This window comes from Madurella fahalii (genome assembly GCF_045866475.1).
Source record: "Madurella fahalii IFM 68171 DNA, scaffold_5, whole genome shotgun sequence".
NCBI lineage: Eukaryota > Fungi > Ascomycota > Sordariomycetes > Sordariales > Madurella > Madurella fahalii.
Window position 1 is genome coordinate 854,819 of NW_027263975.1, and position 15,066 is coordinate 869,884.

At 55.9% G+C, this 15,066-nt stretch overlaps 6 protein-coding genes across 6 annotated transcripts; 1 reads left to right on the forward strand and 5 right to left on the reverse strand.

Annotated features, from left to right (window-relative positions):
- Positions 1-501: 501 nt before the first annotated feature.
- On the forward strand, positions 502-1,856 carry MFIFM68171_08810 (Putative endo-beta-1,4-glucanase D; the record flags this gene model as incomplete). The annotated part of the gene is made up of 2 exons (XM_071064229.1): positions 502-694; positions 751-1,856. The coding sequence occupies 2 exons, from the start codon at positions 502-504 to the stop codon at positions 1,854-1,856; spliced, it is 1,299 nt and encodes a 432-aa protein (XP_070920330.1).
- Positions 1,857-2,456: 600 nt separating this feature from the next.
- MFIFM68171_08811 (Rad5-like protein (SNF2 family domain-containing protein)) lies at positions 2,457-5,478 on the reverse strand (the record flags this gene model as incomplete). Its single annotated transcript, XM_071064230.1, has 7 exons — positions 2,457-3,324; positions 3,373-3,477; positions 3,527-3,799; positions 3,851-4,821; positions 4,874-4,966; positions 5,028-5,113; positions 5,166-5,478. The coding sequence occupies 7 exons, from the start codon at positions 5,476-5,478 to the stop codon at positions 2,457-2,459; spliced, it is 2,709 nt and encodes a 902-aa protein (XP_070920331.1).
- Positions 5,479-5,934: 456 nt separating this feature from the next.
- On the reverse strand, positions 5,935-8,603 carry MFIFM68171_08812 (LEA domain-containing protein; the record flags this gene model as incomplete). The annotated part of the gene is made up of 3 exons (XM_071064231.1): positions 5,935-6,090; positions 6,150-6,548; positions 6,609-8,603. The coding sequence occupies 3 exons, from the start codon at positions 8,601-8,603 to the stop codon at positions 5,935-5,937; spliced, it is 2,550 nt and encodes an 849-aa protein (XP_070920332.1).
- A 1,471-nt stretch (positions 8,604-10,074) lies between these two features.
- Positions 10,075-11,118, reverse strand: MFIFM68171_08813 (uncharacterized protein; the record flags this gene model as incomplete). The annotated part of the gene is made up of 1 exon (XM_071064232.1): positions 10,075-11,118. One exon carries the CDS (start codon positions 11,116-11,118, stop codon positions 10,075-10,077), a length of 1,044 nt encoding a protein of 347 aa, XP_070920333.1.
- A 1,763-nt stretch (positions 11,119-12,881) lies between these two features.
- On the reverse strand, positions 12,882-13,238 carry MFIFM68171_08814 (uncharacterized protein; the record flags this gene model as incomplete). Its single annotated transcript, XM_071064233.1, has 1 exon — positions 12,882-13,238. One exon carries the CDS (start codon positions 13,236-13,238, stop codon positions 12,882-12,884), a length of 357 nt encoding a protein of 118 aa, XP_070920334.1.
- Positions 13,239-13,718: 480 nt separating this feature from the next.
- On the reverse strand, positions 13,719-14,553 carry MFIFM68171_08815 (uncharacterized protein; the record flags this gene model as incomplete). Its single annotated transcript, XM_071064234.1, has 2 exons — positions 13,719-14,228; positions 14,371-14,553. The coding sequence occupies 2 exons, from the start codon at positions 14,551-14,553 to the stop codon at positions 13,719-13,721; spliced, it is 693 nt and encodes a 230-aa protein (XP_070920335.1).
- Positions 14,554-15,066: the final 513 nt, after the last annotated feature.

Sequence of the window (15,066 nt, forward strand, 5' to 3'; positions counted from 1 at the left end):
CAATAAAGCAGATGAAGGGCCCCGAGGGAGCCACTAACGAGGATATGTTCAGTCAGGGGCGGAGCTCTATGGGACTTGAGGCTCGGTTTTTTTCGTTTCATGGTGTTGACTCTCTCTGGCAGTAGCTTCACCGATTGGGAGATTCTTTGCTCGCGCCGCTTGCTCTTTAAGATGAGAGAGACCCCCTTCACGACGGTGTTAGTCCCCACCTCGGGTCGTAGAACTCACCTGTTCTCTTCTCCTCGGGAACAGACCTGAACGTCATGCAGATGTTCTACCCGATTTATTTTACGACACTTCACCGGCCGTTCTTTTCGATCGTCTATATATTCTATCATGCTCTGGCTTTCTTTGTCGACTTAGATCCTTCATTCCTTTCCTACTTTTCATCGACAGCGACCAATACTTTCTTTTGCGTCTTATCTCTTCAACATTCTCACTCTCTGGACGCAAGTCGCTTGCCAATTTTCACGTAGCCAGCCTTTACAGACTACGAGCAAGATGCGCTCCCTCGTTCTCTTCGCTCTCTGTCTAGCGACCGCCTTTCCTTCGTTGTCGACAGCCCATACCGTGTTCACCACTCTTTTCGTCAACGATGTCAACCAAGGCGACGGTACCTGTGTTCGCATGTCCAAGGTTGGGAGCATCTGTACCAGCCCCATTGCTGGTCTCGATAGCCCGGACATGGCCTGCGGTAGGGTTTTCTCACCATTCCTGTCAACGATGTTAAGCTAACACATCATGGTCCAGGTCGAGACGGCCAACACGCCGTGGCATTTACCTGCCCAGCCGCGGCCGGGGACAAGTTAACCTTTGAGTTCCGTGCCTGGGCCGACGCCTCCCAGCCCGGAGTTATCGACAACTCCCATCTTGGTTCAGCCGCCATCTACCTCAAGCCTGTCTCTAACATGACCACCGACTCGGCCGCTGGCCATGGCTGGTTCAAGGTCTACGCCGAGGGCTACGACGAGAACACCGGAAAGTGGGCTACGGAGAAACTCAACAACAATCACGGCTTCCTGAGCATCAACCTCCCCTCGGGACTGTCCACAGGCTACTACCTTGCCCGCACCGAGATTCTCACACTCCAAAACGTATCTCAGGGCGGTTACGTCGACCCGCAATTCTACGTCAACTGCGCCCAGCTCTTCATCGACGGCTCGTCCGCCAGTGACGCCCTTACCGTCCCCAAGGACAGGGAGGTCTCCATCCCAGGCCACGTCGCCGCCGCCCACCCAGGCCTGACCTTCAACATCTACCAAGACGATCCCCTGACAACCCATTACGAGGTGGTCGGGCCAGCCGTATTCTTCCCCACCACCACCGCAAACACCAAACTCCACCACCAGCAAAAGCAGCAGCAGCCCGCCCAGGCTGAAGGCCTCGTCCCGCCCACCTGCCTCGTCAAGAACGCCAACTGGTGCGCCTTGCCGCCGCCGCGCTATACCGACGAAGCCGGCTGCTGGGCGTCGTCGGCCGACTGCTTCCGGCAAGCGGGGGAATGCTACGTGAGCGCGCCGCCGACGGGCAGCCGGGGCTGCCGCGTGTGGGAGCGGGACATGTGCGGGCCCATCCAGCGGGGGTGCGGGTCCGGGGCGTGGCAGGGCCCGCCGGCCGAGGCGGCTACCGGCGTGGAGGCGGCGGCGGTGGATGCGCCGGTGCCGGGGGCCGGGGAGATTCCGGGGGCGGCGAATGCCGGCGTCTCTGGGGCAGCGGGGGAAGGAGGTGGAGAGGAAGGTGGCGCGGGTTCCCGGTCTAAGGTGGTGGTGGTGGTGCCGTCGGCTCCTGGGACTGTGACTGCGACTTCCAGGGCTTGGAAGAGGTCTCGCCGTGAGCGGCGGCGGAGGCTGGTCTGACTTGGTGCTGGTTTCTTGAGGTGGTCCGTTAGAGCGGCATGGGATTGATAGCGGCGGTAGCTCTGATTAGAGACTTTGCGAGGCACGGCCTTGAAACGTAGGTTTCAGTTGTCTGGCCAAGGGCCTGTCTCCTCTTATTAGGCTGCCTTTACTTCTAGTTGTATTATTACCGCGTATCTCGCGTTCTAAGGACGTCATTAGATACAGCTCTTACTTACTATATGGTATAGGTAGGTGTTAGACAATTGATGGGAATGAAAAGTGTAAAACATCCACCCAAATACGCGCATGGCCGAAAGCAACCTTTGTGAATGGCTCCGTTTCTACTGAAGTTACGGAGAACACCCCCCTCGATTAACACTACAACACTCGTATTCGGGGCTCCTGAGCCATATTAAGCTATTATTTACCACAAAGCTTGGTAGTAGTTGGTCTCGGAGAACCATCAAACTTGGTTTTCAATGGACAGGCGGCTCCTCGCCACGTGCCCCGTTATGCAACCAAACCTCAGATTTCCGACCGTAAATCCCAGCAGCTCTGGATGATGGCAATTTTGGTGAACCAGACGCTTAGAATCCCCATCAAGAATATACACCCAGATCAAGCAAGCAACTTTAAGACATCCGCCATCCTCGTTTCTGTCTTCTTCTGGTTGGCCGACTTCTCTTGGAACGCCTTGTTCACAAGCTCTCTCTTCTCCGCCTGGATATCGAGCACACGCTCCTCGACGGTGCCCTCCATCACCAAACGCCATACGGTTGTGGGCCGGGTTTGACCAAGCCGGTGGACGCGGTCAACAGCTTGGTCTTCGATAGCTGGGGCCCACCAGCTGTCAGCCAATACGACGGTGTCGGCCGAGACGAGATTCAAGCCGACGCTGCACACGCTCAGGCTGGCTAGCATAATGCGTGTGTTGGGGTCGTGATCAAGAGCTTGGATAGCCGCATCACGCTGTGCCGTGTTCATGCTCCCGTCGATACGGGTGTACGTGTATCCTACTGCATCTAACTGACGCTGGATCACGGTCAAGAATGACGTCCATTGAGAGAAGATAATCACCTTGGAGCGATCATTCTTCAGCGTAGCCTGAAGGATCTTGAGAAGCGCTTCCGTCTTGGAACTCTTTGTCTCTGTGTCGAGCTCCGCCTCTTCCTCCTCGGCCGAGTGTTCGGGTGCAGGCTCGACCAGCTTGTCGTCCGATAGCTCGGCACGGCACATGGGGCACTTGTGCTGTATTTCGATCACCTTGGAGATACAGGCACGGCAGAAGACGTGCTTGCAATGTGTGATCACCGGGCCGGTCACTGGCTCCATGCAAACAGGGCAGTCTTCCTGGCTCTCTATGACCAGTTGGAGCGCCTGTTGCAAGAGGACCCTGTTCTTGGGGTTGAGCGGGACAACACCTTGCTCTTCGAGAAGTTTCAAAAGGTCTGTGATGCGGTCTTTGCACAAGGTCCAATGGTTGCATCTACTCTTGTTAGTAGGCCGGAATCTGAGAGGGAGACATGCCACGTACGTTTGACGAAGGCGGAGGAGCCTCTCAAGGACGCCTTGAAATCGACCCTTCTGGCCCGTCTTGGACCGACGTTGAAACTCTTCCAGAGCACCTTGAGCCTCGGAACTGTGAAACGGTTAGCAATGGTCGCATTAGCCGGGAGGAATGGTCTTACAGCAAAGCCTCGTATTTCTTCTTCTCGTCGGGCCAAAATGTGATGCGATGGATGTACTCGGTCTTAGGTGGAAGCTTGAGGTCAACAAACTTCATATCCTTCCTGCGGCGGAGACATAGATCCTTCATAAGGGACTGCAAGAGGGCTTCGGCGCGTGGTTCCCCCATAGCTAGCGGTCTCGTGATGACTGTGTTGAAGATATCGGGCTGCTCGATGCCACCAGTGATCCGTAGGAACTTGAGAAGCGAGTGAAGGTCCCGGATGCTGTTGATGCTGAAACATCCGTGTCAGCGGAGTTCGAGGTTAGACACGGCTATGACTTACATTGGTGTCCCTGTCAGAACCCATCTCGACTGCGCGTTCAACTTACAGGCAGCCTCAGCCGCCTTGGTTTTAGCGTTACGGATCGTGTGACCTTCGTCTAGAACGACACGGCGCCATTGAACCTTGGGCAGCGCACCGCCGTTCGCTTCGCTACTCAAGGTTCCGTAGCTTGTAATAACGACTCCGTAATCCTTTAATGACTCGGCGGCACTCTGTCGAGAGGTACCATGGTAAATCAGCACCTTCGGCGCGTGTTCCTCAGATACGTGTCGCCGGATCTGTTGCTCCCAATTACTCATGACGCCAACTGGAGCGACGATGAGTGTACTCCCTGGGCCACCAGTCATGATCAGACTGATGACTTGAAGGGTCTTGCCCAGACCCATATCATCGGCAAGAATGCCGCCGGAGAGAAGACCAGGAGGCGACGCAACGGTGATGTTGGTGGCCATATTGAGATACCTGCCTCTTGCATCGCGCTTCCAGAGTTGAACAGAATCGGGAGAACCTGGCTCAGGGAAAGCAGGGCTCTCCTTCGCCGTCAACCAAGCAAGACCTTGGAGCTGATACGGCAGCAGTGTAGCTCGCAGGGTATCTGGTTGGTCCGCTTCGGGCATCTTGGATAGATGGTCTTCGTCCATGGCCAAGGTTTGGACAATATCCCCGCCGCCACGGAAGTTCACGGTTTGGCTGATTTGGGCCAATTGCTCTAGTGATATCTCTGGCTCACCGGCTGTGAACCCGGCAGTACCCCTGCCGCTCTTCAAACCCGTAGCTTTCCGCGGCTGGTCCTTCTCCTTCCGGGTCTGCTTGAGTTGAGCAGCACTCATCAGCCTGTCTTTCTTCAGGCGTTCTTCCAGATTACGGCGGCCAAGCGCATTGGATGTTCCGTAGATATATATACGGACGGGCCATTCATAAAAGCCCTTTTCGCCGATCAGTACGGCTTCGATGGTGATGTCACCGCTGTCCTGCAATACGTGAGTATTCGGGAAGCGATCTCGTTCCTGTCTCAGGACTTACAATGTAGCCGGCAAGCTTCGCGGCTACCGTTCTTGGGATGTGCCCGATCTGGTGTCCCAGGACATTGTCCACTCGAATTGCATTGGAATCGTACTGAGGGACAGCGGATCAGCTGCTGGCAAGCGCTAGGACCAGAACGCATGTCTTGACTTACCGGATTGGAGGGTTCTCTCCTACAAACAACCACTTCACCCGCGGTAGCCATGCCGTTGTAATATCTTACACCCACGATCTTGCCCTCTGTCCGCCGTCAGCCTCGGCACGACATATAGATACACGGACCCATGCATACCCATTGACCCGTACAGTTCGTGCGCAGGGCCGTCGTCGCTCTGCGTCAAGTCCTGGGTGGAAGGCTCCTCATCATCATAGGCAGGCGTCTGCCACGTCAACCGCTGGATTGCATCAGGGGAGGCCTGCACGGTAGCTGAGCTCGAGGGCAGATGGGAGGCGGCAATGGAAGACGGTTGGCTGGACCCGTGAGCAGATGGCTGTGAGCTGTGCGATGAGGACGGATAGCGCGCTGATTTGGCCGGCCGGGCACTCCCAGCGTCGTCCGCACCCAAGCCGGCCGCCGCACGGGATCGTTTAGCCTGACGCGGCATGGTATTGTACAGTGGATACAGGCTGCGGTTTGCAACAATGGCAGCGGAATGAGATGGAAACAAAATGTAGACGTGGAAGATATGGAAACGAGATCTAATGGTGAATTGTTAAACGTAGAACAGGAAGCATTCCAGTGGAGAGAGTCCGCGGCGAATCGGCGCTGGCAGGAGGGACTTAGGGAAGGCTTGGTCGGGCCCGAGGAACCGGCACCCGATCTTAAAAAGGGAAAGAACGCGAAGATCCCTGCCACAGTGATGCGTGGACATGTGACATTTATTTGGTACAGTACCGTCGCACGTTTCATTGCCCCACAGTTTGTTGCTTCTTTCCTCCTTCACCACGACACATTAGGTACAAAAACGGCACATTACAATAAGCTACGCATAGAAGAATCCTTCGGCTGCCATCACAATCTCCCCACATCCCCTGACATTCGTATTTTCCTAGGCACCTCATCAGCCACCCAACACACCGCCCAGCAAGCCTCCCTTCTTCTTGCCACTCTTGAGGCTTTGACTAAACGAGCCAAGGCCCAAGCTCTCGAGCACACGGTTCAAGCCCAATGTCCCAAGCAGCCCATCAACGAGCCCACCCAGTCCAAGCCCACTCAGCTAGACACGGCTGTTAGCATTGGATCAACAACAGTACCAGAGTGCCAGACGGAACTTACCAATCTGCCCACGAGATTCAGCACGCCAGTCAACAGCAAGCCGACGGCAGCCAAGATCTGGAACAATGGCTCGTTGAGCAGTCCCCAAAGCGGGTTCAGCTCCTTCTTCGCATGCGGCATGTCCTCGAGCTTGCGCTTGGCATTGTCGATGCACTGCGTCACGTCGCCAGTGAGGTCCTTGAGGACCTCGGCGAGGTGGTACTCCTCGGGAGTGGCCTCGCGCGCCGCCGTCTTGTGCTTGGCATTGGCCGAGATCCTGCCGTCGGGATCCAGGCCCTTGATGATACCCTTGGCTTCGGTGAGGATGCGGCCGCCCTCCTCGATCAGAGGCCGGACCTCTTTGACAAGCTGCTCCTCGTCGCGCTCATCTTCGGGTGTGCGCTCGGCTTTGTCGATTTTCTAGTGCGGTGTCAGTGATCGCTACTACGCTCCCATGAACCGACTGCTAAGCTGACGAACCTCTGTGATCATCTTGCAAATGGGGCGGATCTTGTCAAGGCACTGCTCGATGCAAACAGCCATCTGGATGGCGAGCTTCCTGTCTTGCTCTGCCTGCTCCCGCTTCTCCTTTTCCTCAGGAGACTCCTCAGGCTCCTTGGGGATGTCCTCGATAAGGTTGCAGTGGCCGATGACGTTGCCCTTGTAATCGACGACGTCTCCGTCGTCATCAATCTCCTTTCCGCTGCATTTCTGCAAGTCGCCAGAGGTGAGTTTGCCGATGACGTTACCATCCTCGTCGACGACGTTGCCCTCGCGGTTGACGCGGCGGCCACACATGGGGTTCTTCTTCCTCTCCACAACCTCGGGCTCCCAGCGCTCCGCTTTCCCGACCGTATTACCGTTCTTGTCCAGGACGTCGCCGTCTTCATCCACTGCACGACCAAACAGGATCTTGGCATCTCCGCTGACCAGTCTACCGACGATGTCTCCGGCAGGCGTGACAACGGTGCCGTCCTTGGCAACTGTGCAGCCCTCAAGCTCAGCAAACGGGCCCTCCTTCAGCCCCTCGCGCTCGCCTTCGGGGACGAGTTCGGCCTTGCCCAGAATGTCGCCGCTCTCGCTGAGGATATTTCCGTTCTTGTCGCACATACGGCCAACCATCCTCTTTACATCGCCCTCGACGACCCTGCCGAATATGACGCCGCTCTTATCAACCACATTTCCCGCCTTGTTCACTCGCTTGCCAGCAAGGATAGACTTGTCCACCTCGAGCTCAGGCTCCGGCTCCGGCTCCGGCTCCGGCTCCCATCTGACAGCCTTGCCGATGACATTCCCGCCCTTGTCCAGGATATCACCATCCGCGTCCACCGACTTGCCGCGCAACACGGTCACATTCCCCTCGACAACCTTCCCGATCTGCTCTCCGTTCGAGACTACCATGCCGTCCTTGTCGACAACGGCGTCGGGGAAGCTCTCGAATGGGGACGGTTCCTTAAGCATCTCATCGCGTTCGCTGTCCGAGATGACCTCGGCCTTGCCGACTACCTTGCCGTCGGAGCTCCAAATATCACCCTTCTCGTCGACCTTTTTGCCGATAAGATGCTGCAGGATGCCTTGGGTCACGCGGCCGACGACTTGGCCGTCTTGGTTGACGATGTTGCCGCCTTTGTTGACAGTGCCGTTTTTGAGGATGGAGAAGTCGCGTTCCTCCGCCGCAGCCTCGGGCTCGGGCTCGGCTTTCTCGGATTCAGTCTTTGTCTGCTCTTGTTGTGTCTCGGTCGGTTCGTCCTGACGGAGAACTCCGGGCTTCTCCTCGCCCTCTGGAATCTCCGACTGGTGCCGATCTTCGGTCTGCACGTCAGCGGAAGGCGTCTCCTTCTGCTTCATCTCTGAGACAGAAGCCAGGTGGTCCCTGCCGGCTTTGAGGAAGGCGTCTCGCGCGTCGTTTGTAGGCTGGTTCTCAGAGGCCTGGTCAAAAGCCTGCTTGGCCTTCTCGGTAAGTGTCGTGGTGGTAGTGGTGGTGCCATGCTCGGCCTCGACGGGGGCTGTAACCATCTCCTCGTCATCTCCTTTCTTAGTCTCTGTCTCTGTCTCATGTTCGTCGTCTTGCTGCTTCTTGTCGTGCGTCTGTTCCACGTCATAGACATGGTCGGTCTCCTTAGCCTTTTCCTTGGGCTCCGCCTCCTTGGCATCGACGTCCTTCATCTTGGTGCCTGGGACGGTCGTAGTGTCGTCTTTCATCTGGATTGGTGCCTCCTCTTCCTCTTCCCCGCCGTCCTCGGCCTTCCGCTGCGCATTGCGCTCCTTGTGCGTGTATTCGCCGCTCTGTTGCGAAATGTTCTCAGAGCCAACGCCGCCCTCCGGTTTGGCCTCTCGGCCGATGTCGCCAATGTCCTTGGGCAGAGGGGGCTGCGAGCGCGGGGTCGCGAGGTCGCGGTCCTCGGCTGTCTCCTTGTCCCCTTTGCTGTGGGGCCAAGAGCCCGGCGGGAAGACTTTCTTGGCGACACCGCTCATCATGGATAGTATGGATTTGCAAATGGTGTACGGTATCTGGCTAGTGCCGGTTCAAAATGAAGCTTTGAAGTTTTGTTTCTCTTCTACAATCAAGAGGCTGTCTGCAGATCTGCTGGCGCCCAGGTCCAGGGTAATGCCAATCTCTAGTTCGCTGATTGCGTTTTCAAGTCTTTTAATGGTTCGTCCCCTTTTATGCCTCCCCCGTCATACTCCTTCTTGTGAAGCATGAACTGGATTCGAGCTCCCCTCTGGTTCAAGCCTCCCATAGCTATCTTGTCCGTCCTTGGACGTCATTGTCGCCTTACAGGTTACGTCACGGAGTAGTGACGTGATGCCCATTGGGTGACGGAGGAGACAAGGATGGAAGTTGGCGGCAACGCGTTGTGCAGAGTCTAGACTCTGTGATGCTGTTAATGCGATAACTGGTCTAGGCCCCCGCACCCCTTTTTCTGTTGGTTGCCACAGCGCGGGACGGGATGACTTCACTCTGCGCCACGTCCCTCCAATGATAGAGCATGGGGCGGGAAAAAGGTAGGGAGGCTGCCTCAGCCACTTACACTCCTACGGGATTTTGCACGTGTTGGAGACGTATGAGCACATATCGAAGTTAATTTCTCCGATTGTGCGCGATCCTCTGACGGAGAGGTGTTGTGGCTGTGGCGCGCGCGTACGTAGAACTAACTCATAGTTTTGTAAGTAGGATATGGGGGAAAGAACTCTGGATTAGTCAGGTGGGACTTTCCGTGAAGCTATTACGTTCTACATGGGACGGGGAGTTGGGATCTGAGATCGCAGATGTAGTGTAGAATCGGCCGAGTTGCGGAGTGTGGGTACAGATTCAGCTGGGCCAGAAGAACTGCGCATAACGGTTTGGTAAGGGTACGCCTAGTAGCCGTCACCGCTAGGGCTTGCTCCGTTTCAAAATCTATGTGAGTGTGAGCGTCCTCATGTGTCGACGGTGGGTATAGCGTAGCTGTTCCCACCTCTCACCTACTGTTGACTAGGAAGACTGATGGGGCCAGAGGGGCTCGGGGAATGGGTGTGGTTTCAAGCTTCGACGTCATACTGGACCCTCCTTAGCCGTTAGCTTGTTGTTGGCCCTCTTTGAATCGCCAAAAAAACCTGCTTTGGGCTCACCGTTTCCTCACTCCTACTAGGGGACACGCACTCGGCACACCCCCTCCCCCCCTTAGCTTTTGTCAATCATACTGGGATGTTGTGTGCTGCAAAATAGGTATCTCTGATTCCGTCCCCATTACCCATCCAAGAGTTAGATGCCGTCAACGCAGTCTCCAATTCTATCCTAAGTACATGCATACAAGGCCACCCATGTCCTCGGAACTCTAGTGCAGGCTTTATCCCTTCTGCCTCAACTTCTGGCACCGACTTATCAACTGCCCGTTGCAATGTAATAATACAGAGCGCATTATCATGGCTCTATTCAGCGTTATTTCACCACCTCGTGTACGAGCTACGAAAATGTGATATTTGGCGTACACTGCTGACCGAACACAGTAGGAATCCGAATTGTGAGCTGGATGCCGTCCCTCGTGGACTTGACGTCGAGGAAGATGTCTGAGGGACTTTCGCTCGGGTTTTCTTTCCTCCACGCCTCTGCATTTTGTCTCCTCTCCTCCTCGGTCCGTCTAGGTCTCGGCTGGCCTTCGCTAGACGACTGGGAACGTTGTTCCTCCTGCGGCGGCGGCTGCGGCGGCGGTGTTGGGGGCGGTGATTGCTTCTGCTGCTGGCCTTCGGGCTTGTCAGGCTGGTGCGCAGAGGGTGACCCAAAGAGCGGCTCTTTCTTCACGGGTGTTTGTTCGTAGGTTTCTCTTTCCTCTTTTTCCTTGCGATGCAGCGGGTTGTTGTTGTCGTGGAACTTGCCAACCACGTTGCCATTCGCGTCGATAATATTCCCCAGATGGTCGACCATCAAGGAAGCTCTGCTTCTCCCCATCAGGTCGAACAAACTACGGGGCATTATTCCTGGCGTGGATTGCAGGCTTGCGCTGCTCCTCCGTCCAGTCTCGACGTGGGCGACGTAGCCCAACAGCTCCCCGTTGTCGCCAAGGATATCGCCCATATTGTTTGACACCCTTCGCCCGACGATCGACGGCAGGTCGCCGCCGGCGCGTGCCAGAACGTTGCCCGTCTTCTCATCTACAATGTCGCCGTACTCGTCTACCGTCTTCCCCATGAGGAGGGAGCCAACAAACGGCGAGAGTTGAGGCCGCTCCGAGGGGGATACTTGGATACCAGGTGAGATTCGCGGGATGCTGGCGATTTTCGGTATGGGGGCGACGTAGGCAGGTGTTCTTGCGCGCTCCGGGCTGTCTTGATGCTCAATGTCGGGTTGCCGGGGAGGGTCCTCGACGTCGCTCTCATTACCCCCTTGTCCAACGTCCAGAGCGTTTCCGATGTCTCCAACATGAACAATGTCGTTGTCGTCGTCGTCTTGTGGCTCACGACGAGGAGGCGTGCCTCGAGGCCGACCACTTAAACGATACTCAGATGTCATGGCTACCTGATGGTCTCCCGTCGAGTCCCTTCGTCTATCTGGGCTCACTGTGTTGCCAAAGGGGTATTCTGCTTGTTTCTCGGTGAGAAGAGCGGTGTCTTGGCTATCTTCAGCTGATTGTGGCCAGCATGCACAGCTGCAGAATCCTCCCATGAGTTAGCCAGCTAAAAACAGGACCGTGAAGAGCATCCAGAACAGGCATTAGTTTTAGAGCCCTTGATGTTTAGGTAAGTTGGATATGTGACCTAGAAGGGAGGTAGGCATTCGGAGTGTGTTGCGAGGTGAACGTGATAGGGGAGCGCGATACGGGAGCGCGATGACGTCACTGACCAAGAACAAGTCGCGGGGTGAAGTGGACTGGACGCGTCAGGACAAGCCACGCCGAGCACAAGCTCACTGGTCCGGGCCTGACAGCGGCAGGTGGGTCGAGATGCACAGGTAAATGTGCAGAAAATAGAAGCCGGAAGGGAGGGGGGTGGAAGAAGGGCAGCGGCCCATCAGCTGGCCATTGTGGGAAAAAGTTGGTATGTCTTGCCCGTCTTGTTGCCGCGACTGGCTGAAAGTGGGCATGAATTCAGGCCCAAGAATTACATCAGCGGTGCGCGGGGCCAGAGGCAGGGGTGTGCGAACCCAGGGAGTGGCTCCGGCCGAGCGGTTGTGCAGCTCAAAGCGGAAAGTGAAACACAGGAAATAAGGCGTTTTTGAATGCCATGCAGTTGGACGTGTTTGTGTCTCCGTCAGATAAACCGGTTTCTGCAAGGTCGAGCAGAGCCAAGCCCGACCCGAGACTTGCCAGTAGGTTGACGGGAGTGTGGTTAAGGTGTCAAGACCCCGCTTCTCCGTGAACTTTGGCCTGCATTGGTGGGTGGGTGCCGGCCGCCTGAATCGACGTGTCTGTCGGGCCACTTTGCCCGGTTGGCATTTGGAGTCATCAAATATGCATCGGCATGTGCCGTTCCACGCTCGGCCGGCTCGCTTTCTCATCGTAAGGACACGAGGTCTCAGGTGGAGCCGGGTGATGCGACATATCGGGCCGTCGTGCTCGGCATAGATAAGCGATGTGGGATCCGATTTAAGTGTGGATAATCTCGACAGAGTTTGAGTTGGCTGCAGGAAAGCAACCTGGCAGGGATGGATAGGGTTCGCCTGCAGCTGTGTGTCGCTAAAAGGCTGCCAAGGCCACCACTTGCTCGGGGCGCAGACGCTACTCAGCACATGATGTAATGTCGGGTACTGGACACACGGATATGCAAAATCATTAATGTCTTCTCTGGCACCTATTGATGCGATTTACTATATTGTATAGACATCTGTGTTTGGAAACGCCTCGTATGAAATTGGATGCCCATTCGCCAGCTAACGTAAACCCGTTTACCATAACACAAGCCCGCCAATTACCCCTGCCACCAAACCCGATTCTTGTACACGAACAGATGGAGCCTCTGAAGACTCGAGACCGGACACTAGTTGCTTCAGTTCCTAAGGAATTAGCCCCTATACCCATCCGGAGTCCGCCACAGGTGCATCGCCCAGAAACCAATACGCGTATACAACACCCCCCCAGTCTTGAGTGCCTCTTGGTCAAGTTTCTCTACATCGACCTTTAGCCCGGGCAAGAAAACATGACGGGGAAAAGGAAACAAAGTCGGTAAAAGGTGGTCCGCTTCTAGAAGCTAGAGACGCGCGTCGGCATTTCAGGAGTGTAGCTTCGCGCACGCTAGTCTCTGGGGGAAATGAAAAGGGCTAAAAGGAAAGGTGAATACTTACAAGAGAGCAAGTTCTAGATCACCATGGATCTTTGCCTTGAGTGTGATTTCGACATCGAGGTTGAGATCGAGTCTGAGCCGGAGAGTATCGCTCTTGCCGCCGCCTCCCTTCTGGTCGACGGCGTTGCCTGCCACGCCGCCTAGCGCACCCGTCGCCGAGTTGACAAGGCCACCGGCCGTGTTTTGGACATTGTCGAGCGCGAGATTATCAAGAGGGCCTCCTCGTTGCTGTCGCTGGTTGCGTCTCCGCTGGGGAGGGGGAGCGTAATCCTCCGACTCTTCGCCCTCAGACTCATAAGTCTGCTTGGGCTGGCGCCTGGGCTTCTTCTCCTCGGAACCGCTTCGAGATGCCATTGTCCAGGTGAAATGAGATTTAAAATGCGGTGCTGATCAGATCTGTGCACAAGCTGCGTGTTATGGAAAGTTCGGATTGTCATTCTCAGGGTCCTTCGGGCCCCGAGTTGGAGGGCTATTAAAAGAAGACGTCCTGGAGCCCTCAAGAGGCCAAAACAGGATTCGAAGACGAGAATGGGCGATGAAGTCATCGGCCTACCCTGAGCAAGGTGTCCGGCCCCGACAATTCGCCCAATCATCTCCAGGGAAGAACCGAGCCACTGGTGTTCTAGACGGACATTGGATGGGGTTCGACATCTGGCTGATCGGCGTGGCCGCATAAATCTGAACGGAACACAAATAATTTAACGCCGAGAAACGCCCAGTAAACCCACCCAGGCGCCCTAAACGCTATCTGCACTCAACTAACACACAACAACCGCGAGCGTCACTCCGTGCTGCAACGTCACCTTCACACGATTCAAGTTTGCCGCAGTTTGCTCATCCATTCTCGCCTTTGACGTATCGGCTCTCCATGCCAAACTGCAGTTTGCGGCGCAGCATGACTGGAACCCGCCTTTGAGGGCGACTACTTCGTTCACCCCCTGCTCCGTCCTGATCCTCAGTACCTTCCGTTTCTGGCTCCGTTTCGCTGCCGCCTTCGGATTCACTGCCCTCTCTCCTCGAACCTGCATCCCGATCCCACACAACTGCCCACTTCTTGTTTTCCATCTGAACCGCTGCAAAGCGTGACGCGTCGCCTTCGAGCGTCAGCCACTGCTCGTCATCGCTCCAGTACCACGGCCCAATTGTGTGCCCGCCTAACGTGTCTTGCCGACCGCCGTGGCGTACCATGCCGTTATCTTTGTCGACAAATATCCAGTTGAGCATGGGCGGGTCGTCGGAGATGGTGCTTACAAGTCCGCGATGCTGCGCTTCGGACGGGTACGTGAAGTAATAGCCCGTGAACTTGTGACCCGGCATTGGAAATGCGGGATGGTCTATCCAGAGCTGCAAACCGTCAGTTCATTTCTTTCTTGAAGATTCCGGAAGATCCCCCAGCGCGCTCAATGTCAACCTGGTATTCCCTTGTACAGAGCTCAGACGTCCGCGCACACCGGTTGTCAAGGGATGTTGCAACAGAGTAACTCACTTTTCCCTCTTTCAAGACGCACCAACACTCGACCGGTTCTCTTCCATCGAGCGAAACGGTGACTGTGAGGTGGAATTTGGCCTTCTCCTTTGCTGCTGCGTCCGCCTTCTTCTGCGCGCTCAGGGCTTCGCAGACACCGATGGTGGTTGGGATGCCTGAGATGACCAGCAGGCCGATCACCATGATCTGTCCGTGTTGTCCCGGTTGGCTTGTATCGTGGCTCGAGTGTCGTTTGGACCGCCAGCTGTGAATGGCTTTGTTTCGAGTCTCAGGCTAGCATAACCCTTCCACACAAGACGAGTGCTGATAACCAATTCCTCGTCATATACCCCAGGCGTCCTCGCCACGATCACCAGAACAGGCAGCTAGGCCAAGGTTCTTGCGCCCACCCCACCCCCATTCTGCCTAGGTCAATGCCGTGTTTTGGCCGAGCCGGCTGATTGGTAGTGTGGATGTCGGTGCCCCAAAAAGCTTGTTTCATTCCCCATCCACCTGATTAGCTCAACGGCAACTGCCCATGCAGGCATAACGTCATACCCTTTGATGCGCTGGCTTTGACTCGTCTTTACCCCCTCACCCCATGTCGTCACCGGCCATGAGAAGCGTGATGCGGCTGGAGGCCTGTGGCCGGCCTGAAATCATGTTTTTGTAAGCTATGATGCTACAAGGGTCTCTTGGCAGCTTGTCGGCCGGTTA